This window comes from Mchenga conophoros, linkage group LG14, assembly GCF_057382185.1.
Source record: "Mchenga conophoros isolate Kocher_MC1m ecotype Shallow Benthic linkage group LG14, M_conophoros_male_GT1.1, whole genome shotgun sequence".
Classification (NCBI taxonomy): domain Eukaryota; kingdom Metazoa; phylum Chordata; class Actinopteri; order Cichliformes; family Cichlidae; genus Mchenga; species Mchenga conophoros.
Window position 1 is genome coordinate 34,403,158 of NC_140539.1, and position 23,610 is coordinate 34,426,767.

At 40.3% G+C, this 23,610-nt stretch overlaps 1 protein-coding gene and 1 long non-coding RNA gene across 3 annotated transcripts; both read left to right on the plus strand.

Annotated features, from left to right (window-relative positions):
• Nucleotides 1-1,142: 1,142 nt before the first annotated feature.
• On the plus strand, nucleotides 1,143-9,390 carry napab (N-ethylmaleimide-sensitive factor attachment protein, alpha b). Its single transcript, XM_085244104.1, has 11 exons — nucleotides 1,143-1,385; nucleotides 2,782-2,861; nucleotides 2,959-3,075; nucleotides 5,140-5,186; nucleotides 5,343-5,420; nucleotides 5,554-5,609; nucleotides 6,205-6,289; nucleotides 6,399-6,503; nucleotides 6,596-6,664; nucleotides 7,068-7,118; nucleotides 8,185-9,390. The coding sequence occupies exons 1-11, from the start codon at nucleotides 1,288-1,290 to the stop codon at nucleotides 8,284-8,286; spliced, it is 888 nt and encodes a 295-aa protein (XP_085100230.1). The 5' UTR covers nucleotides 1,143-1,287; the 3' UTR covers nucleotides 8,287-9,390.
• Nucleotides 9,391-10,339: 949 nt separating this feature from the next.
• On the plus strand, nucleotides 10,340-11,525 carry LOC146560185 (uncharacterized). 2 transcript variants are annotated; one of them, XR_014888216.1, is made up of 2 exons: nucleotides 10,340-10,435; nucleotides 10,788-11,525. It is a non-coding gene; the product is annotated as an uncharacterized LOC146560185 (long non-coding RNA). The 2 variants fall into 2 exon arrangements; XR_014888217.1 differs by having other exon boundaries at nucleotides 10,411-10,500.
• Nucleotides 11,526-23,610: the final 12,085 nt, after the last annotated feature.

Sequence of the window (23,610 nt, forward strand, 5' to 3'; positions counted from 1 at the left end):
ACTGAAAAGACATGCATGCAGTGCACTTGAATTTGTGGGGAACAGTTAACTGTTTTTATTTTTCCTTGTTTTACTTAATTACTCATTAACACCATTATAATTATGTTTCTTTTTATTCATGTATTTGTTTATTTTTCTAAATAAGCCTTGATTGTCTTGCTGTGTAGTAAAACTGTCAGGTGTGTGGGTGTGGATGTGTGTTTGTGGGGGGAAGAGGGTGGTGTTGCTTTGTGTATGTTGAACTGTTTGATTGTTCTTTGTTAAAATTTTTAAAAACATATTTAAGAAATCAGTGGTATATGCAAACTATGAGAAGTACCACGTGATATCACTTTAACACTTTACTGTGTTAATACCCATTAACATGTAACGTTACATGCAGTTCTAATGAACTGACTATCCATCCATCGATTTATTCTTAGGCTGATCACAAACCAAGAACCATTGTGCTGGATATTATAGCTTGTGGATGTAACTATTTGTGATTACATATGCATATTTTGTATTCATACTGTGTTTGAGTTATAGTCAAAAGAGAAAATGAAGGAGGCTATTTAATACATTTTAAGGGTTGTGTTTTATGAATAGAAATTTACTGTTATGACACCACTTAACTTTACAGCAGTCTCTGTACAGCTGTGATGTGTTCTCCTTTACATTACTGGTGATTAGAAATACTAGAAGTAGTTGTTAGCTGGTTAGCTGGATAGACTATGGGATAACCCAGTTCTAGATTTTCATACCAGCTCATACCAGACAATAAACAGATATTCCAGAACCACTATTGGTAAAAACAAACAAACAAACAAACAAAAACCAGAAGCAATAATGACTGTAAAAAGAAACACATCAAGTACAAAGAGTTCCATATCGGACACAAAAACTACAACTCCCTACAAAAATAGACTCGAATCACAAAGACACGTAAAAGTTTAAATACAAAATTAGAATGACTTATTAGCAAAGTTAGAAAAAGGACAGCTCAGTTCACTGAAACAAAGTCAATAACTACACTAAAACCATACGAAGATTAAAATGTAACTTTTTTGTTTTAACTTTTAACGGTTACCAGATATGACTAGTATACTGGATAGCAAAAGAGTACTTGAATGCACCAGCAGCAGAAACAGTAGTGCGTCGGTTCTCCGGTGTCACGTGACAGAGGTGACGGCTACTTTGCGGCTGGTGATGTGACAAGGCAAGCCTGCAGCCACTAGCAGTGGTTAGCGAGTTTGTTGACTTTTACATTTATTCGTTCTCTCTCAGAAACAGACCGATTGCCTGAAAATGGATAACAGCGGAAAAGAAAAGGAAGCAAATGCTTTGATGGCCGAGGCTGAAAAGAAAATGAAATCGTCTCAGTCATTTTTTGGAGCGTTGTTTGGGTGAGTCTGTCAGCTAGCTAACGTTAACGTTCGGCTAGAGGAGACAGCTATGCGGAAGGTTGGAAGCTGACCACAAGGGTTAAAAGCCAGGACAAAACGATTTTAAATAATTGTCGGTTGCTTTTATAAGTTGTAGTTAGTGTTAAGCGGTTATTTTCAAGGCTGTCGTTTAGCATATCTAGCTTATCTCGGCTCGTCGTATATCTGGAAAGCGTTTAGTGTGAAAGATAGCTCGAAATAGTCGGTAGTTGCTTATTTTAGACTCTGCTTTAAAGCAGCTTTCATGCTAGAAATAGCTTCAGTTGAATCCAAAGCTGAATTGTTTAACAATTCAAGATAATTTCACTTAATTGTAAAGGCAGCGCTTTCCCTATAGCGCCGTCTGTTGGGCAATTTTCGGAAGGTCACTCTGTCCAAATCACGTGTCATTCACATTTGTTTACAGCAAAAGAAGAAAGCGCACTTGTGATGTAGCGAATGTTCCTGTAAGACTAGCTCTCACTAACCTGGACAACCGGCTTTGCATATAACAACCTAAATGCAGGTTAATTTTTCAGGTTGGATTTTTTTTTTTTAATTATTGTAGCAGGAGCTCACGTGCAAGGTTAAAGGCTACGTGTTATGTATGAGGCTGTACAATCCGCGAGAGGTTTGTGGCGAAAATTTAATTGTCAAGATAGTTGTGTGTGGATAATGGGACTGAAATCACAAGCAAAGTCAACACTTTTATATTTGTACTTGTATACGGTTTTACAAACCTTTACTCACTATTAAATAGTAACTTAAAGTTTAAAGGATTGCACACTGAATGAAAAATCAGTGAGTGCCGGCTGGGAAAAGGACCGCTATAACTTGTTTCGACCAGTGACTTATAAAAAAAAAAAAAAAAAAAAAAAAAAAGGTAGATCAAATATTTCGCATGCCAATCCTTGCTCCTCTTCTTCTATGTCATAGGCATTCAGTTGGTGCAATTGTACTATTTAAATTATAACATATCCCATGATCCTTATGGGCAAAAATTAGATTTTGGCTTTAGATTGTGAGACTTGGGTGTGAGAGTGGATTTCAAAATTGATTTGGTCGCTGTTTTGAAACGGAGCTTAAATATGTTTGTCAGCCCTGAAAATTTCAGAAGGCAGTCTTCTGCACATGTGAAGTAATGAGGAAAAAAATGGAAAAAATAATAATAAAATTAATAAAGTTTTATCCCATTGCTTTTAAAATGTTCTTATTATGGTGCTAAAATTTTGCATGTAAGTATACTAAACAGAAAAAAAATCTGCTTATTATACATCTTTCCAAAGGGATTTTACTGAGTAAAGTGTTCATATCATCCTGTGATAATCTGCAATGGATGGGTGTCTTATTAAGAGAAAAAACATGTTTTGTCACACAGTGGCTCCTCAAAGCTGGAAGAAGCCTGTGACATGTTGGTGAGGGCAGCTAACATGTACAAAATGGCCAAGAATTGGTGTGGTAAGATGATTGTCGCATTTCAACACAACAAATGTATTGAATGCCTCTTTCTTTTTTTTCAGTGATTTTAAAATGCAACAATTTATCTTCTTAATAGCTGCAGGAAATGCATTCTCCCAAGCTGCTCACCTTCACCTGCAGATGCAGAGCAAACATGATGCAGCAACCAACTTCATAGATGCTGGAAATGCCTTCAAAAAAGCAGATCCACAAGGTAAACGTTACATCACTTTGGGGTATATAATATCGATTAAGTACACTTGTAAGTTTTACATCTTTTCATATAAAAGCTTTCAGCAATAAAAGTGAAAGTGGTTTAAAAATGTTATTAAATCTTTTATTTACTTTATTAAATCTTTAACTTCATACAAATGCTATAAACAGTCAAATTCCTGATTAATGAGAGCATGCGTTGACCCTGTTTCAGGTACTCTTTGAGTACTTCAGTGCTGTTGAGGTTTCTTTCCTTCTGCTCCACGTGTCTTTTTATAAACTGAGGTGTCTGATTATTATGATATTACTCATTGAGCTTAAGCTGCTTCACCTGACAAACCTGCTGGACTGGCTGCAGATAAGTTAGTAATCATGTCAGGAGAATGATAATTTTGATAAATCCTAATTTGATTTAAGTATTTAATGAGCACCCATCTAGCTGCTGTTTATTTATCACATGACAGCTGCACATAAGCTCTGCATCAATAAAAGAAAAGCGGAAAAGAATTGGAGTAAACAAATTTTCTTGTTTGTTTTTTTTTTTTTAAAGTTAATTGTAATCTCATTATTTCATTTTATCTGTTATGATTTAGAGATATTAAAAGAGTGCCATCATGTGGCATTAAAACTTGACGTACGATACTTCATAGTTGTGAGTAGTGTAGTGAGTTTGTCTGTAAGCCTTTTTAATGAGACTTAAATATCTGCATTCTAAAGTTTTCCTTGTGCTTTGATGCAAAGTTTTGTACTGCTGAAAACAAGGCGTTATGAAAGTGCAGACATTAATCAATATTAATAATAATAATTCAGTGTCCTATCTAACAACCCACAGGGCAGTGGCTAAGAGTTTAATGAAAAAAGTTTATTTTTAACTATTAATGCAGTTTCATTAACACAGTATTGTATATTATTTCACTTTAAGTCTGAAAAATGTTACAAAAGCCATGAAATAAATATGGTCTAGTACACCCCATTCCCCTGTTTAGACTCTCCCTGTTACTGCAGATTTTTCACCATGTAAAACAAACGGCAGTGGATGGAGCAGCTACAAAGTTTGCTTTTCTTCATGTCACAGTTTATTAATCAGGTGCTCTCATTAAGGACTCTTTCCAGACATTTTCCAGTAAAGGTTTTAATGTCGATTACTGGAACAGTGCTTCTGTTTTGGATACTAGAAACACATTTTCTTTGACTCCACCTGAGCGCTCATCATCTCTGTAATGATGCTGCCTCTTTTTTTTTTTTCCGCAGTGTGTGAACAGAGTCCGGCTCCACGTTAAACTGTGCTAGCATCAGTGCTGCTGTTGTGTTGTCAGTCTTTTTGTCATAAAACTGGGGACTGCGTAGGTTTAGTGTTCAATTTCATATTCACTCTGCCCCTAAATACATTTGTATTGCAGGTCTGTTTTTAGTCGCAAATGTGGGTGAGACACTCGTGTTCACGTTTACATGGTGACGAATAGAGCTGTACATTAAATGAGGCGTTGAAATTGTTGAATTTGTACTAAGGATTTTTTTTTTTTCTTTCTTTTTTTCAATCAAGTTATTCGAATTACCCGATGAATCGTTTCGGTCCTTCATCATAGTACACATTTCATAGCCCATCTTGTTCCTGTGTGGGATTGTTGTCATTTGGTAGAATGAATTTTGGCAGAATCAGACAACTTCCTGATAGTATTGGGTGATGGATAAGGATCTGACAAAAAAAAAAACCCTAAATGTTTTCTGTGGTACTCAACAAAGACCACTAAGGGCATCCTGATTGATCCTAGTAAAGGCCACAAACTAAAGTATATCGGCCTTGTAATGAACCTGTATATTATAGTTATTAATTGGGAATGTGAACAAATACACTGGAGAAGAGTCCAAATAAAAAATTTCATTTTACAGTAGGGTGCTTCTATATTTACTCACCTTGAACCTTTATATAGCTTCTAATTTGTTGAATTTTGTTGTATTTTATTATGTAGTATGTATTTTGGGGGGGGGGGGTTTGCTAACATTGGTTTACTGAATAATTGTAAACTTTTTCTGAAAATAATTGTTTGAATATATTTCTCAACAGAGGCAATTAACTGCCTAAACCGAGCTATTGAGATTTACACGGATATGGTGAGTTTCTTTTCAGTTTAATTTCTAAAGAGCATCTTTAAGGAAATCAGATGCAAAACATAAAGGGTAGCTCATATTTCTCGCTTTCTCTCACTGTCTTTTTTTTTTTTTTTTTTACTTTTTCCAAAAAAAAAAAAAAAAAAAATCATATTTTAGGGGCGTTTCACCATTGCAGCCAAACACCATATCAGCATTGCTGAAATATATGAAACGGAGCTTGTGGACGTTGACAAGGTTGGGTCAAAAACTGTTTCTTCTTGCTTTTTATTTAAATCCTTATTATGTTTACTTTTTATTAATTGTCAAACAGCAGTATAATAAGCTCTGTTTACAATTCATGTATATGTTTGTCTAATTTCTTTTCCAGGCCATTGCTCATTATGAACAGGCAGCAGATTACTACAGAGGTGAAGAATCCACCAGGTAACTATTTTAAATAAGCACGGTTATCTTTTGCCTTTGGGGAAGTAAAGAATGTAAATGTGTAAAGACACTATGCTGGCTGCTCATGTGCATCTGTACTAAAATTCGCTATTACTTTCATATAGCAAGTAGCTCATGCATCAGACTGCTCTAAATACTCTGTTTCAGACTTTAGTTTTTTTCTAATATTTGGCTCTGTGTGACGTCAACAAGAGCAAACAACAAGAGCATTTTTAATCTGGTCATATTTGACACACAGCTCCATCCACCCACCCGTTCGTCAAACTGTCTGTTCAGGAGTGGCAATCCATCAAAAGGAAGTTGGTCTAAAACTGCTCATTGTAGACGATTTAAAAAAAGGACTAGTGCCCAGTATAAGATAATTAAGAATGAACTATGAATCATGTAAAGCTATTCTAATGGAGTCAAAGAATTAAAGTATGGAACTGCAAATGAGCACATGAGGTGCTATCTAAAATTTCTGATACATTAATATTATGTCTTGTTTTACAGCTGTAGCGTTACTTTTAAATTTAGGACCCTCGATTTCAGTTAATGTGTGGTCTGACATATTGCTGGATTTTTCCTTTTAAAGTTCAGCAAACAAGTGCCTTCTGAAAGTAGCAACCTATGCAGCTCAGCTGGAGCAGTACCAAAAAGCTATTGAGATCTACGAACAGGTGAGTTAATGCCACCCAGCAGCTTTTATTTCAAGGTTTTATCCCTCCGGGAGCTTCAGTTGGAGAGTAAAGATAAATTGTGCTTTTTGATTTATTTGTTTATTTTTAGGTTGGAACCCATGCAATGGACAGTACGCTCCTGAAATACAGTGCCAAGGATCACTTTTTCAAAGCTGCGCTTTGTCACTTTTGCGTAGACCATCTTAATGCAAAAGTAAGCCATTACATACAGCTCTTATCTGCTGATAATATGCAGACACTGTAATGCAAGCCTTTGATTTTAATAATCTCCCTGCCTTTTCCCAGCTTGCTGTGCAGAAGTATGAAGAAATGTTTCCCGCCTTTTCAGACTCGAGAGAGTGCAAGCTGTTGAAGGTAGGCTTTGATGTAATTTTGGGACTAAATCGCTCATCCAGACACATCCAGTAATCATGAAGACTTGGAGTGCCATTTAACATAAGAGACTGTTTTCCATCTATTTCCACTATTGTGCTTGTTTTTGTTTTCCTGTTCTCTTTCTCTCTATTAAACTCATGTTAATCACATGCGATTGACCTGGGTTTAATATACATGCTAATGTTGAAAACATAACTGGACCATAACCTTGAAATTTAATTGAAACCTATTTGGTTAAATTCAGTTTAATCTTGTTTTTAGTCATCTGGGTTGAGTAAGTAAAGTAAGCCGTGTCTGTGCTTGAAAAGTGTTTTCAAGTGGGTTGATTCTTTTTTTTTTTTTTTTTTGTCTGTTTGTTTGTTTTTCCTTTTTCCTAAATTAGAAACTTCTAGATGCCTGGGAAGAGCAGAATGTGGATGCCTATACTGATGCAGTGAGTAAACAGTTGCTTTTTTAGCAGAATAGAGGAAGTAGCAAAAATGTAGAATTTACTTCTGTCTTTTATTTCTTGTTTTTTGTAATTCTACCTTGACACCAGTTCAGTGAAAGAGTTTGCAGACTGTAGCTTCCGTTTCCAGGTTGAAAGACATGCCACCTTGAGATGGTGGACAACAGATTGTGTAGGCTTTTCTGTTCATGATTTTGTGATCCAAATTGTTGAAATTGGATTGCATAATGAGTGGTTTGTGCATTCATTGAAGCCATTTCCCCCCAAAAATCTACTGGAGTCCAGCAGTAATATTATAGCGATGGAAATGAGAATAGTAGGTCAGATTTTTCTGTATGTGTCCCATGACTGAAATATCGATTTGCATCAGTACCTTACAATATCACTACATAGTGATCAAATCAAGTGTTATTAGAACAGTCCTCTGACAGTAAATAGTTGCTGTGTCAGTTTCTTCTTTCTTGTACAGACATCTGAAATATATTTACAGAGCTTACCTTTTTTAAGCCTTTTTATTTTTTTTCAAAATGTATTAAATTAATTTTTACCTCAATTCTACACACAAATCTCCCAAAATGACAAAGTGGGGAAAAAGTTTCATTAAAATTCTTTTAAATGCATTAAAAATAAAAGCAAAACAAAAATAGAACATGTTCATAAGTATTCACATTCTTTGCTTAATTTCTTGAGATCTGAGAATCCTTCAGTGGATTTTGACAAATTCCAGATGGGCTGTTTTGTTCTTTTCTGAGGAGTAGTAGCTCTACTTAGCTTCCCCCCCCCCGCCCTCTTTGTTATTATGGGCTGTTTTGTATAGAATTGGAGGTGAAAAATGAATTGAATCCATTTGCAGTAGGGCTGAAACTAGATGAATTGTGGAACAAGTGAAACGCTGTGAAAACTTTTCAGATGTCTGTATCTGAAAGATTGCTTTCTTAATCCAAACTGTTGAAGCCTCAACAGGTACATTTATGCAGTTGGAAAAAAAATACTTCATTTTAGTATTGTTTAATAGCAACTGGATTAAAAGTGTTAATACTTACTTTCTCAGGTGAAGGAATTTGACACCATTTCTCGGTTGGACCAGTGGCTCACCACCATGCTTCTCCGTATCAAGAAAACCATACAGGATGAGGAGAGTGACCTTCGCTGACTTGCCTCTCCTGTTATTCTTTAAGTCCTAAAAAAATGACTTGCATCCTTGTTTTTTTGCCTTGAGCCTCTCACTTCCATTTAGCAGCATTGTTAATTGTTTGACCATTAGCCCTTGTATTCACAGATACCATTTCTTTCCTGCAGTATTCTCTCAAATTCAATACAGTACTCCAAAAATGATGGTCCTTTTAGGTATGAACACTACCCTTCTGAGTGCAGGCTTCACACAGTATGTAAATTGTATATTATTATTAATCAGGTATTGGCCCAGAAATAGTTCAGCTGTTCATAATTGGGCTGCAATACCAAAAACTCATACCAGCACAATTGTATAATACAGGTTTTATTTTTATCTTCATTTCAATGAGAACAAATGAGAGGACACAAACTCACTAACACTTCAAGCAACTATATCTATATATATTTCTAAAATGTGCTTTAGAATAAACTAACCAAAATGCCAATATTGATAAAGGCACTCAAATTTGCTTTGGTGATTTTGAATGCGTATGTGTACTATTTTGACAAAGGAGAGCGCCTCTAATTAAACAGTGCTAGATCTCAGCTGCAGAGGCCAAGAGTGTCGATCTGAGGTTTTTCCATTGAATATATACCCCCTCTGCCTTATGACGCAAATTTCTCAGGATTTGGACTTGATTTGATGAAGATTTATAAAACATGCTTTTATAAGCACAAGTAATTAATTTGCTAATTGTTGTCATCACTTCCATTAAAAGTGCTTTTATTCCATAAAAGGTGATAGATGCCCTTCACCTCTGTGAACATTTGCATGGTTTGGAATACATGAGAAATGTAAAACAGCTGTTTTCCACCTGTGTAGGAGTGTAAGAGAGAGAGTGTGTGTGTTTTTTGTTTTGTTTTTCTTTCTTAATCTTTGATTTGTGTTTTCTTGTCTTAAGTAACCAGGCTGAAAAAATAAACAGTTTTTAACGCCTGCAGAGATGCAATACATAATTGGGGGGAGAAAAAGAGCTTTGTACACTGTGCTCATGTACCCTGATGATTTTGTCAGTGAACAATTAGTCTTAAATAATTTGTGATGTTTCCTGTCAAACGTTTAAATAAACTTGTCTCAATAGCGCATCGTGGGCGTGGTTTCCACCTTTGGGAAGGCTGCACCTGTGGCATTTCTCGCTTTCTGTTGAAACGCGAAATAAGGTTTTGCGCTCCGGATTAGTTTTCGATACCCGAGGACACTTGGAAACTATTTTGAATTTTTCTCTTGCTTTACAGTAATCGGGTTATTATTTTTCTTCACTTTAGATGCAACTCATTTGTTATCGGTTTGACTTTTTAAAATGTTTTTTATCTTCCGCTCAGGTGTAAAAAGTCAGTGCAAACCCTATCGAGAAAGTAAGAATAAAAAGAAGTCCACCTGATTTTGATTTGTTTGCGTCCTCCCCCCAACTCCTCGAGACGTTTTTCCGTTGTTTGTTTTTTGGCTTCTAATTAAACACAAGAGAACAAAGGTGTTCCCAGGTGTATCTCAGCACGCTACAGCTGCACGTGAATGGCCGTGCAAGCCCAAATTAATTCTTTCATGTACATTCTTCTTTCAAATACATATTTTGCGACAATAAAAATACTATATATAGTATATTATATACAGTATTTTAATGCATTCAGACATTGTTATATTAAGATCACATATACATGTATTTTAATGTACACATTTATATATATGTTCAGTCTCTTATACAAATATTTTTATTACAATCATGAGCCTAGTGGGCTTATGAAAACTATTTTTCATCATCTCCTGAAACTCTCATATCTTCGTCGCTTGGGGGAGCTAGGACGGCTCATCTGCATCCAGTGTTACTGTAGTGAAGTAGTCTTGATGCATGCTCAATCATCCAGGTAAGTAAATCTCCAAAAGTTGATTCTGTTCATCTGGACATAGCGAAAACGTGACGACGAAACGTTTCTCCCACAAAACGCTACGTCCAGATGAACAGAATCAACTTTTGGAGATGTAGTGAAGTAGATTTAGGTAGGATTTTACGTGATGTCCGTGAATGCAGCACTAACATCCACACCTTCCCAGTTGATAATTGGAGGCCTTATAAGAAACAGCTGTGCTTCATTACCACACGGAGGCATTTGGAATTCTTTTCCCATCCAAGGTGACCAAGAGCGGTTTGATTTCTTCAGGAAAGCTGCTCATTTTAGTATTGCCCTTTAGAGAGTAGTAAGTGGGACTGTTGCGTTTGTTATTATGTGGCATATAGTAGGGTGGACTTTGGCGACTGCTTCCCTCTGTTTTATTACAGGATTGTGCCACACTGCTGCTGCTGTAGCCTTGTTGTTATTTTACAAACATGTATGGACTGGCCTTGACTGACTCCTGGTTTTATGGTCTTTTACTCTGAATTGTTTGATATATTTTAATCATGCTTTTTGTAAAGAACTGTACCTTAGGGTGTATCTGTTTCATTTATCTCTTTTACTGATTTGTTTTATGTTTTATTGCTTTAGTGGAGGTGCGGCCGCTTGTCATGGGGCTAGGCACGTAAGGTGGAATTCCCCAGGTTCATCCACCCATGGGTATTCTGCTGTTTCAGCTCCTGTGACTGAGAGACTGATTTATCTTCCTTGGGAGAGGAAATGCCCAGGGTTCAATAAGACTGGTATAGGTATTGCCGCGTGGGTGGAAGAGGTGCAGGCCTGTTTGAGGGTACGACATCTTTCAGCCCTTTTCATCTATGATCATCTAGAAGGCAAGCCCAGAGAAGAGACTACATATTGGCTTCCAGAGGAGAAAGACGATCACGAAAAGATTTTGACTGTTTTACAGGACCTGTATGGGTGTACTAAGTCGTGCCTTTCTGCAGGTGGAGTTCTTTTCAAGACGACAGCAAATTTTATTGTTCTGTATTTTGGGGATGAAATTCGATCTCGCTTGGAGACACCAATCACACTGTGGTGACTGGTGATGGCAGGAGTGGACAAAATGTAGTCCACAAAGCTACACTTTGGGCTGAGGGTTGTTGTTGTTACCTGTGTGGGGAGGGACAAAGAAGCACTCACGAAGAAAAGCTGAGCAGGGGGAGAAGAGACAACCGGAAGAGTTTTGTTGGGCTGAGGCAGAATAAGGGTTCTGTTCACCTGACCTGTAAATTGTGGATTTCTTACTAAAGGCAAGGTTCATAATATTTATTTTTTAATAATAACTTGATGCACTTGATTTCAAATAAAGATTGTTTTAAAAGCTAATGTTGCTCATAAATTCTTGTCCTCTGAACACCAGATCGGTTTTACAAAGGTGGTGGCAGCGTAACCTGTTTAATCCTCAGTCATTCAGGTCATAGTCGTTTTAGGCTTGAAAAGAATGTGAATGGACTTTTTTTTTTTTTTTTTTTTTTTTTTTTTAAATAAAGATGTTTTACTGAAGTCCAGTCGCCTTCTTTTCAAGCTCTTAAGAATAAATAAAAATCCAAGTTTTATTACAATATTTCTAACACTGTGGAGAAAAGGATGGATGATCTGAGAATCTTATTTTAAATTGGAAAGAAACCCCTGTCTTCAGTTCCAGTTTCTTCAGTGCATGTCTGAAATAAGAAAAAAAAAAAAGAAATGTGATTTGTTTTTGTGGATTTGTTTGCTTAGCAACCTTCAGTACAGAGAGCTGAATGCTAAACGCTGTACGTTTTAAATAATATGAGCCTAAGGAGCCTATTGCAGCTGCCGCAGGGTGCACCCTAGAGAGGTCACCAGGGTAACAAACACATGCACTCACATTTACACCTATGGGCAATATAGAATAACAAACTAACCTAACCCCACTAATTGCGTGTCTTTGGACTGTGGGAGGAAGCTGGAGTACCCAGAGCAAACTCACACAAACACAGGGGAGAACATGCAAACTGCACACAGAAAGGTCCCGACCAGATGGTAGAGTCAAACTCAGGACATTCTTGCTGTGAGGCAACAGTGTTAACCACTGTGCCACCCTGAAATGAAAGATCATTCAATTAAATTTTATTTGCATAGCACCAAACACAACAGCAGTCTCCTCAAGGTGCTATGTGAAGTATTATTTGTAAAGTAGAGACCCTAGATTAATACAGAGAAAACCCCAACAATCAAACAACCCCTTTTGACCAAGCACTTCGTTTTTTCTTTGGACTGTTACTAATGCTTAAATGCAAAGTGGTGCATAAATAGAGTGGAAAAGGGTATGTGAACAAGAAACAGTCCATCAAGGGAAACCCCCAGCAGCCTAGACCTATTGCAGCAGAACTAAGGGAGGATTCAGGGTCACTTGATCCAGCCCTAACCCTATGCTTGATCAAAAAGGAAAGTTTCAAGCCTAATCTTAAAAGTAGAGAGGGTGTCTGCCTCCAGAACCCAAACTGGAGCAGGTTCCTCATGAGACGGAGTTAAAGGCCTCTGAATCCCAATGTACTTTTAAATACCCTAGGAACCACAAGACTAAAGTCAGAGAGCTGTTGTTCCTAGAGTGTTTAAAAGTAGAATGGGAGGGAGAGCCTTCAGTTTTCAGGCCCCTCTTATATGGAACCAGCTTCCAGTTTGGATTCGGGAGACAGACACTATCTCTACTTTTAAGATTAGGCTTAAAACTTTCCTTTTTGCTAAAGCATAAAGTTAGGGCTGGACCAGGTGACCCTAAATCTTCCCTTAGTTATGCTGCAATAGATGTAGACTGCTGGGGGATTTCCATGATGTACTGTGTATTTCCTTTTCAGTGGTTCTGGTTCTGCCGGAGATTTCTTCCTGTTTAAAGGTAGTTTTTCCTTCCCACTGTCACCAAAGTGCTTGCTCATAGGGGGTCATATGATTGTTGGTTTTTTTTCTCTGTATGCATTATTGTAGGGTCTACCTTACAATATAAAGCACCTTGAGGTGACTGTTGTTGTGATTTGGCGCTATATAAATAAAATTTAATTGAATTGAAATAATAATGAATTAAAACAGTCGAGCCCAGAAAGGACGTTTCTAACTTTAGAGAGATTGTTCAAATGCAATTGGTGTGTAACCTTTTATAATCTTCAGTTACCTTCATACACCAACAAATGCCAATCATATTTAGGTTGTATGTTGCGTATGTCTATTTGTCACAGCTGAAGAAGGTTTTGCCCTCCTTCTGTTGAAAGTCTGGTTATTCCACTGGTTCCAAAGTTCTTTCGCAGCTATTTGAATCCAGGGCAAAAAGATATAATGATGACAAAATACATGGAGCTCATTAAATGAATCTAATAAGCAATGTCTCTCCATAAAATTGAAAAAGCAATAATAATGAAAAAATAAATTAAACCACTTGATTTAACTATGCCCATATCACCTCAGTTCTTTGATTATCCACTAATCTGCCAGTGATAACACTAGGCATGTTTAATCCTCACCTGTAAAGCATGAAACTGATGAGAACACCATATTTTCATGATGACATCTCACTGGGTCTTGTCTACATAAGCATAGTTGATAGTCCTACTGAAAGCAGCCATGGAACACAACCCTCCATCTCACAACTATGTGGATTCCAACTACATGCCTTTAGAAAAAGGAAATAAGTGTAATCTTTGTAGGAAAACTATAACAAAGCCAAGGTTATGCACCATTTAGTGTAAATGAAACAATGAGCTCTTTTGCTTTAGATAATCCATTTTGTTGTAGACTTTAAGTTGGGAATCAGGACTTATACTTTTTAATTTCTTTAAATGTACCTTTAAAGAAATAAAGAATTTAAGTACTTTTTCCAAATAGTTGTGATACACCTCAGCTTCACTACTGGAACTTTAACATTATGCACTCCATACTGTACAGTAATGCCACTGTTTTGCACATGTCCCACTCTGTATATTTATTTTATATATTTTATTTATTGTTTACTCTATTTAATTTGTAAAATATGTGTACACACACACACACACACACACACACACACACACACACACACACACACACACACACACACACACACAAGTAGAAAAATATTTAGTATACACATCCAGAAATGCATATACTATTATATATTGTACATATATTTATTAGTTTCAGATGTAGCCATTCTTGTATTTTGCTTGTTTACATTATTGTATTTTGCACAACTCTGTTGCTTGTGAAGCTCGCACACAAGAATTTCACTCACATGTGCTGTACCAATGTACCTGCACATGTGATGTGACAATAAAAGTGATTTGATTTGATTTGATTTGATTGCTGCTCATTTGCATGTGTAAAAATAACCCCTATTACATCTATATAGCAAGTAGCTCATGCATCAGACTGCTCTAAATACTCTGTTTCAGACTTTGGCTCTGTGTGACATCAACGAGAGCAAACATTTTTAATCTGACACGCAGCTGCACCCACCAGCTCTTCCAACTTTCTGTTCAGGCGTGGCAATCCATCAAAAGGAAGTTGGCCTGAAACTGGTCATTGTTGACAATTAAATATGGGGAAGCACCAGTGCCCAGTATAAGGTAACCAAGAAGGAATTTGAACTGTCAATCGTGTAAAGTTACTCTAGTGGAGTCCAAGTCCAGTATAAATAAAGTATGGAACTCCAAATCAGAACTAAAGGTTCTTGATTTTTAGGTTGGAACCCATGCAATGGACAGTACGCTTCTGAATATGGAACTCTTATCTGCTGATAATATGCAGACACTGTAATACAATCCTTTAATTTTAATGATCATCCTGTCTCATGCCATTAAGACATTTGAAAACAAATACAAGAACTTTAAAAAGGATTCCTAAATTGTACAGGATGTACAGTGTACAGTGGAGTGAAATTACAATGGAGGTAATGTGCTCAGACTTTTTATGTGCCAGTAGCATTTTGCACAACCTGCAGATGCCTGATGGACGCATGGCTAACCCCACAGTAAAGCATGTTCCAGCCTAGATGTAACAAAGGCCTCAAGGTCTCAAATAGCTGCCTTGATAAAATAGGCTTTATTTTGGCTTACCGTCTCAAATAAAGAAAGCTAGATCTTACAACAGCTCTAACCTGGTTTTCAAGTTTAAGATCTGCTATCCATTTTAACTCCCAGATTAGCAATGATCAGTTAATGTCCTCCTTGCCATACTCCTTTTGTCCTCTAGGGTCAAAAATGACCCCACCTCATTTAAGAGTGTTTTTAAAGTACATAGTATAAAATCTTAATCAATTCTGTGTTACACCTTAGTTTTACTTAAAACCAGCACAACCACAAAATTTCCCTTCATTTTGCAATTTAGGGCCACCAGACCTTGTTTCCATAAAAGTATACCCTATTTTTGAGTGAAAATAAAATGAGACAATAAAATATTACATTTTTTAGATTATTTTGACTATTTGACTAACCACAGAGTGGTATATGTTGAACTTTAATGAGAATAATCACACCCGCTGTCCTCTGGGGTCAAAACAGACCCAATCTGGTTTGATTGATACTTAAATAATATGCAGCGGATATTTCACCCACTTTTAATTAAAACTTAATTCAAACATTTTGACACTATTTCTTTATTCTATTTCAAATTTAAGTCTGATAAAACAGCAGTCTGGTAAAAAAGAAAAATCAAGTCATCAGTTATTGTCACGGCGGGGTGCGCCGGTGTGAGGAAAGAGGTAGACCCAGATGCAGACACGGTGGAGACAAAACGTAGTTTCAAAAATAAAGCGAGCCTTTATTGGCTGATTGCAGAAGAAAAAACAAGGAACTAGGGAAACTAAGGAGGCTATGAACACTGTGTTAACAAAAAGGCTGTGACACTCAGTGAAAAACTATAACAAAACTGTGAACACTGAGTAAACTAGAAAACACAGAGAAACAATGGAGTAAACCTATGAAAACTGTGGTGAGGTTATCAGACGATCTGACACTGACTGAGTGGAACACACAGACTAAATACACATAAGGAATGATCAAAGGAAGTAGAATCACATGGGGAAAACAGCAGACAACAATTAACATAATGACAGGACACGTGAAACTAAACATAATAAACACAAAACTCTTTCAAAATAAAACAGGAAACATAAGAAGATCCAGACATGACTTGAACTTGACAAACAAAGAACTTAGACATGAAACATGGCAGAATGTAACTAGATAAGCCGAAATTAAACTAGACTAAAAAGAATAACAAAACACCAAGAAACTCAGAATACTGGGTCACATGACCCAGGGCCATGACAGTTATTGAGATTATAGTTAACAACCAGAGTCAGTTGCTTTGGCAGAATATCACAGATGGGTATGTCAAAGTTAATTTAGGTAACTGTTTTTTTAAAACCACTTCAAGTTTTTTACTGGCAGCAAATAATCACATCTGTTGTCCTCTGGAGTCAAAAATTACTCTATCTGGTTTGACTGTTCTCCTCCTTGAATCGCTACCTTATCGTGGTGGAGGGGTTTGTGTGTCCCAGGGATCCCGGGGGCTATGTTGTCTGGGGGCTTTTGCCCCCTGGTAGGGTCTCCCATGGCAAATTGGTCCTGGGTGAGGGACCAGACAAAAAGCGATTCAGAAGACCCTTATGAAAAGGACATCGAGGGAACAGTTTACCCTGCCCGGGATAGGGTTACCGGGGCCCCGCCCTGGAGCCAGGCCCGGGGAGGGTGCTCGAGGGCGAGCGCCTGGTGGCCGGGCCTTAGTCCATGGGGCCCGGCCGGGCACAGCCCGAAGAGGAGACATGGGCCCATCCTCCCGCAGGCCCACCACCCGCAGGAGGCGCCATAGGGGTCGGGTGCATTGTGTGTCGGGTGGCGGCCAGGAGCGGAGGCCCTGGCGGACTGACCCCCGGCTGCCAAGACTGGCAATAGGGACATGGAATGTCACCTCTCTGGTGGGGAAGGAGCCTGAGTTAGTGCGTGAGGTTGAGAGGTACCGGCTAGATATAGTTGGGCTCACCTCTACGCATGGCTTGGGCTCTGGAACCAGTCTCCTGGAGAGGGGCTGGACTCTGTCTCAGTCTGGAGTTGCCCCTGGTGAGAGGCGGCGGGCTGGGGTGGGTATTCTAATATCCCCTCGGCTTGCTGCCGGTACGTTGGGGTTTTTCCCGGTGGACGAGAGGGTTTGTTCCCTGCGCCTTAGGGTCGGGGAACGGGTCCTGACTGTCATCTGCGCTTATGCGCCGAGTGGCAGTTCAGAGTACCCAGCCTTCTTAGAGTCCCTGGGGGGGGGGGGGTGCTGGAAGGTGCTCCACCTGGAGACTCTGTTGTCCTGCTGGGAGACTTCAATGCTCACGTGGGTAACGACAGCGAGACCTGGAGGGGCGTGATTGGGAGGAACGGCCTCCCTGATCTGAACCCGAGCGGTGCTTTGTTATTGGACTTCTGTGCTAATCACAGTTTGTCCATAACGAACACCCTGTTCGAACATAAGAGTGTCCATAAGTGCACGTGGCACCAGGACGCTCTAGGCCGTAGGTCGATGATCGATTTTGTAATCGTATCACCAGACCTGCGACCATATGTTCTGGACACTCGGGTAAAGAGAGGGGCTGAGCTGTCAACTGATCACCACCTGGTGGTGAGTTGGATCAGGTGGCGGGGGAGGACACTGGACAGACCTGGTACACCTAAACGCGTAGTGAGGGTGTGCTGGGAACGTCTAGCAGAGGCCCCAGTCCGTGAGATCTTCAACGCACACCTCCGGCAGAGCTTCAACAGCATTCCGAGGGAGACTGGGGACATTGAGTCCGAATGGACCATGTTCAGCGTCTCCATTGCCGAAGCTGCTGCATTGAGCTGCGGCCGCAGGGTGGTTGGTGCCTGCCGTGGTGGTAATCCCCGAACCAAATGGTGGACACCAGAGGTGAAGGGAGCCACCAGGCTGAAGAAGGAGTCCTATCTGGCTTGGTTAGCCTGTGGGACTCCGGAGGCAGCTGACAGGTATCGACAGGCCAAGCGGAATGCGGCTCGGGCAATAGCTGAAGCAAAAACTCGGGTGTGGGAGGAGTTCGGAGAGGCCATGGAAAAAGACTTTCGGACTGCCTCGAAGAGATTCTGGCAAACCGTCAGGCGTCTCAGGAGGGGAAAGCGGTGCTCTACCTGCACTGTGTATAGTGCTGGTGGAGCGCTGTTGACGTCGACTGAGAAAATTGTCAGGCGATGGAAGGAATACTTCGAGGACCTCCTTAATCCCACTGACACGTCTTCCGAGGAGGAAGCAGAGTCTGGGGATGAGGGGAATGACCCGCCAATTTCCGGGGGCGAGGTCACTGAGGCAGTTAAACAACTCCTTGGTGGCAGAGCCCCTGGTGTTGACGAGGTCCGCCCCGAGTTCCTGAAGGCTCTGGACGTTGTAGGGCTGTCCTGGTTGACACGCCTTTGCAATGTTGCGTGGAGATCAGGGGCAGTACCTGTGGACTGGCAGACCGGGGTGGTGGTCCCCATCTTTAAGAAGGGGGACCGGAGGGTGTATTCCAACTACAGGGGGATCACACTCCTCAGCCTCCCTGGGAAAGTCTATGCCAGGGTGCTGGAAAGGAGAGTTCGTCCGCTAGTCGAACCTCGGATACAGGAGGAACAATGCGGTTTTCGTCCTGGCCGCGGAACACTGGACCAGCTCTTTATCCTCTCGAGGGTACTTGAGGGCGCATGGGAGTTTGCCCAACCAGTCTACATGTGTTTTGTGGACTTGGAGAAGGCATTCGACCGTGTCCCTCGGGGTGTCCTGTGGGAGGTGCTGCGGGAGTATGGGGTGTCTGGCCCATTGCTACGGGCCATTCGATCCCTATACAACCGTTGCAGGAGCTTGGTTCGCATTGCCGGCAATAAGTCGGACTCGTTCCCGGTGGGTGATGGGCTCCGCCAGGGCTGCCCTTTGTCTCCGGTTCTGTTCATAATTTTTATGGACAGGATTTCTAGGCGCAGCCAAGTGGCGGAGGGCTTTCGCTTTGGTGGCCTCAGAATCTCATCTCTGATTTTTGCGGATGATGTGGTTCTGTTGGCTTCATCGGGTGAGGGCCTCCAGCTCGCACTGGAACGGTTCGCAGCCGAGTGTGAAGCAGCGGGAATGAGGATCAGCACCTCCAAATCTGAGGCCATGGTTCTCAGCCGGAAAAGGGTGGAGTGCCCTCTCCGGGTCGGGGATGAGTTCCTGCCCCAAGTGGAGGAGTTCAAGTATCTCGGGGTCTTGTTCGCGAGTGATGGGAGAAGGGAGCCGGAGATTGACAGACGGATTGGGGCTGCAGCTGCTGTAATGCGGACGCTGCACCGGTCCGTTGTGGTGAAGAGGGAGCTGAGTGTAAAAGCGAAGCTCTCAATTTACCGGTCGATCTACGTCCCTACCCTCACCTATGGCCACGAGCTGTGGGTAGTGACCGAAAGAACGAGATCGCGGATACAAGCGGCGGAAATGAGCTTCCTCCGAAGGGTGGCTGGCCTCTCCCTTAGAGATAGGGTGAGAAGTTCGGCCATCCGGGAGGGGCTCAGAGTAGAGCCGCTGCTGCTCCACATCGAAAGGAGTCAGCTGAGGTGGTTCGGGCATCTGACAAGGATGCCCCCTGGGCGCCTCCTGGGTGAGGTGTTCCAGGCATGTCCCACCGGGAGGAGGCCCCGGGGAAGACCCAGGACACGCTGGAGAGATTATATCTCTCGGCTGGCCTGGGAACGCCTTGGTATTCCCCCGGATAAGCTGGAGGAGGTGGCTGGGGAGAGGGAGGTCTGGGCCTCTTTGCTTAGGCTGCTGCCCCCGCGACCCGGCCTCGGATAAGCGGTTGAAGATGGATGGATGGATGGATGGATGGTTTGACTGTTGATAAAGCATAAAGCATAAAAAAATCACCCATCTCTGTGTTTCAAGGTTTTATTCAACTTTATTCCAACTCACTACCTGTGTTTTGGCATGGTAGGACACCAGGGCATGGGTCTTAGTGAAGGCAAACTTTGATAAGAACCAAGCCGTGTCCAAATTTGGCACAAGGAGGAAGCTCAGGTTTATTCCTCTGTACTGGTCCCGCAGTACAGCTTTCTTTTCAGCAGTTCCAGGCCAAGGGCATATGAAGTAAATAAGTTGTCACAGGTGGTCATTTTCTTTTGGAGACCTTCTCTAATGATAAGGGCAACTTGCGTGCCTGACTGCAGGCCAGCAATGTGCCATCATAGTCTAGCATGTTCCATGTACAGCTGGACCTGGCATCACATACTGCCCATATTTTTATCTCATAGTTCCCCGGTTTACTTGGAATGCCTGTAGTTGCATTCGATCCACCTTTCTTCATCTCTTGTTGTCCCTCCTTGTTTGTCATTGAGTTGGCTGTAGAGCTGGTCATCTACTAATTGGATGGTTGTTGGTTCAACCTCTATGTGCTCCAGTCTGGAGTTCTTACCAAGGTGTCCTTGGGCAACTTGCTGAGCCCCAACTTGGTCTCTGATGCATCCATTGGCATGTAAATGTTAGAAAGCATGATACATGGTGTATAACGCTTTGAGTGCTTGAGTGAGCACTGAAGAGGATTTCAAGTCATCAATACGAGACCTGGCATAGAGTATGTATTTAGGCCATGGTAGATTGTCTCTCTCTGTGACAGTGAAAGACGGCACATGAGACAGTCACGCATCGTCTGTCACTGGGAACGATAGAAGACCAGATCAATATTTCCTCATATGACTGCATATATTCCTATACCTCAGCTGACTCCTCTTTCTTGATTGATTCTTCATCTTCATCATAATTGAAATGAAAGATGTGCAGTCTTCTGACACATCTTCTATTTCAGTTTCACATCCTGAAAAGTGAAGAAACTTCAAGAAGCCCAGTCATTATCTTTCCAAGCTCCCTCAACTACTATGTCTGGATGCCTGAGAGCTTATTTGAACATATTTCAGATTCCTCCTCATCATCATCTTCATCAATTTCCTTCACTTTATACCTTTCTTCCACTTCTGCAGAGAAAGAAGTAGCATGCCGTCTAAATATTGGCTATATTTTCCTTATCTTCTAACCCTGGATCCTCCTCATCAGTTGATTCTTCCTCCTGATTATATTACAGGAAAATATAATCATTGTTCTTCTGGTCATTCCTTTTTGCACAACATGGTAAAAAAACAAATTAGCACGCAAGCCTCAAGTGCAATGTAGAGCACCTGCCTTCTCATTATACTGCCTGTTTTGTTGTTGTTATGACCACTGTTTGACCCCACACATCAATGATCCAAGATCAAAGATGTTTGAAAGCAGTATGGTGTGACAATATGACCCTTTGCACCACTTTGTACTGTCCTCAGAGGACAACAGGTGTTATTAGATTAAATTTAAAAATCCATAAACCAATAAAAATATACAAAACTTATTCTAATCATGCATAGAATAGTATTGAACAACTTATTTTCAGACCATTTGATGAATAAAAAACACATTTTGATGGCAAAAGATTTCTTTGGGGGTCAAAAATTACCCCAGAACAACAGGGGGGTTAAACCGAAATATAGGATAAACGTTCTTAATCTTTCAATTCAGATCAGTATCATTCCAAATGTCTCTTACTATTTAAGATTTTTAAAGGACCGGTACAGTTTAATATCTCATATGTTTTACATGCCACCTTAGAGCCAATGATGCCTTAAGGCAAGTTCTGCTGCTTAGAAACACTAAAAATGTCGTCATTGTAGCTCTATCACCACACAGAAGTAATGAATGCACCCAAGTCACAATAAAATTCATGCAAACAAATGCAACTTGTTTTCTTCACAGCTATGTTAGATTTACAGAATTTATATAATTTCTGATGATATGAAACACAAAAGACCTTGATGATGAGCAAAGCAGGCAACTACCAACAATATGATCCCCATACTCTGCCAGGATAAGCAATGCATCTTATACAACACCACACAGTGTGGGCACTAACAATATATTCTCTACATTTCATTTAGTTTCTTCATTTGTCAGAAAGCTGGACTCATACTCCTGCTGCTCTTTATTTACATTACACTGGGCATTGTGAAGAGGAAACTGCAGCACCAGGATAGTTATAGTTAAGTAAAACAAATCTAAGAACTAGCTAAAATGATTTTGTGAATCTGGAAAACTAGCTAAAAATAAAATATTCTTAGTTTTAGTACTTTTTTTTTAGTTTGGATGCACACGTTTGCTGAAACTTTGGATGTCTAGAAGACTTTGAGTCAACTGATTTCACAAAATTGAATTTTTTTCTTAAATCTCTCCTATGGGATGTGCTTTCCACATATTAATACTTTAAAAAAATGATCAATCATCACATATCAAAATGGTTTATCAGAATTGGGTGTGCCCATTAGGGTAGTGGTGTGCCTCGCCTAGAATTATACGTTGCACAAACAAAGGCACAAAGACTGCTAAAACGTTGGTGTGTAAGTAGTGAAGCCTGTGGTGAATCGGTTTTGTTAAATCGAATCAAACATTCTGGCCAATTCAGCATTATGGAGAAAAAATGTGTAGGCAGAGATGGTTTGTTATTAGGCCCGTGCCAGATACCATCCTGAAAAACGCAGCCATGTTTTTTCTTCCAAAGCTGTTTCTCTGCATCAGTGGAAACCTGTTGCATAGCAGGGAGGGAGGGAGATATGTCACTCTTCAAGTGACAAACTCCTTGTTTGTCACTTGAAGAGTGACAAACTCCTTGTTACGCTTCAAGGAGTTTTGTGTGTGTACGTGTCACCTCCTGCTCAGCTCCTGCTCAAGGAACTACATCCGCCCTGTAGAAACTGGGTTAGGGTTGCTAGTGTGAGCTTGCCACACAGCAACAGCCTTTGGCAGAAGGACAGTCTGACTGTTTGAGGCTGTGGACAGGTGTCTTTTATACAGATGATGAGTTCAAACAGGTGCCATTCATACAGGTAACGAGTGGGAGACAGAAAAGCTTCTTACAGAAGACGTTACAGGTCTGTGAGAGCCAGAGATTTTCCTTGTTTGAGGTGACCAAATACTTATTTTCCACCCTGATTTACGAATAAATTCTTTACAAATCCTACCATGTGGATTCATGGATTTTTTTTTCACATTCTGTCTCTCACAGTTGAAGTGTACCTCTGGTGCAAATTACTGACCTCTGTCATCATTTTAAGTGGGGGAACTTGCACAATCGGTGGCTGACTAAATACTTTTTTGCCCCACTGTAAAGAAGGCAGAATAACCAGATTTAAAAACTCCATATTGTGTGAAAACTGCATAGCTCACTGGATTCTGACCAGTGGCTGGATGTCGAGATGGTGAACAATCTACAATAATAACAAAATCAGGTTTAAAGGTAATAGGTGTCTCAGAGAGAACTGCATGAGGGGAACATGCTTCATTTAGCACAGAAACACAATTATGCTTCTTCCCTTCTCCAGCAGCAGGCAACATTGTGGACTTCTGTTCTGAA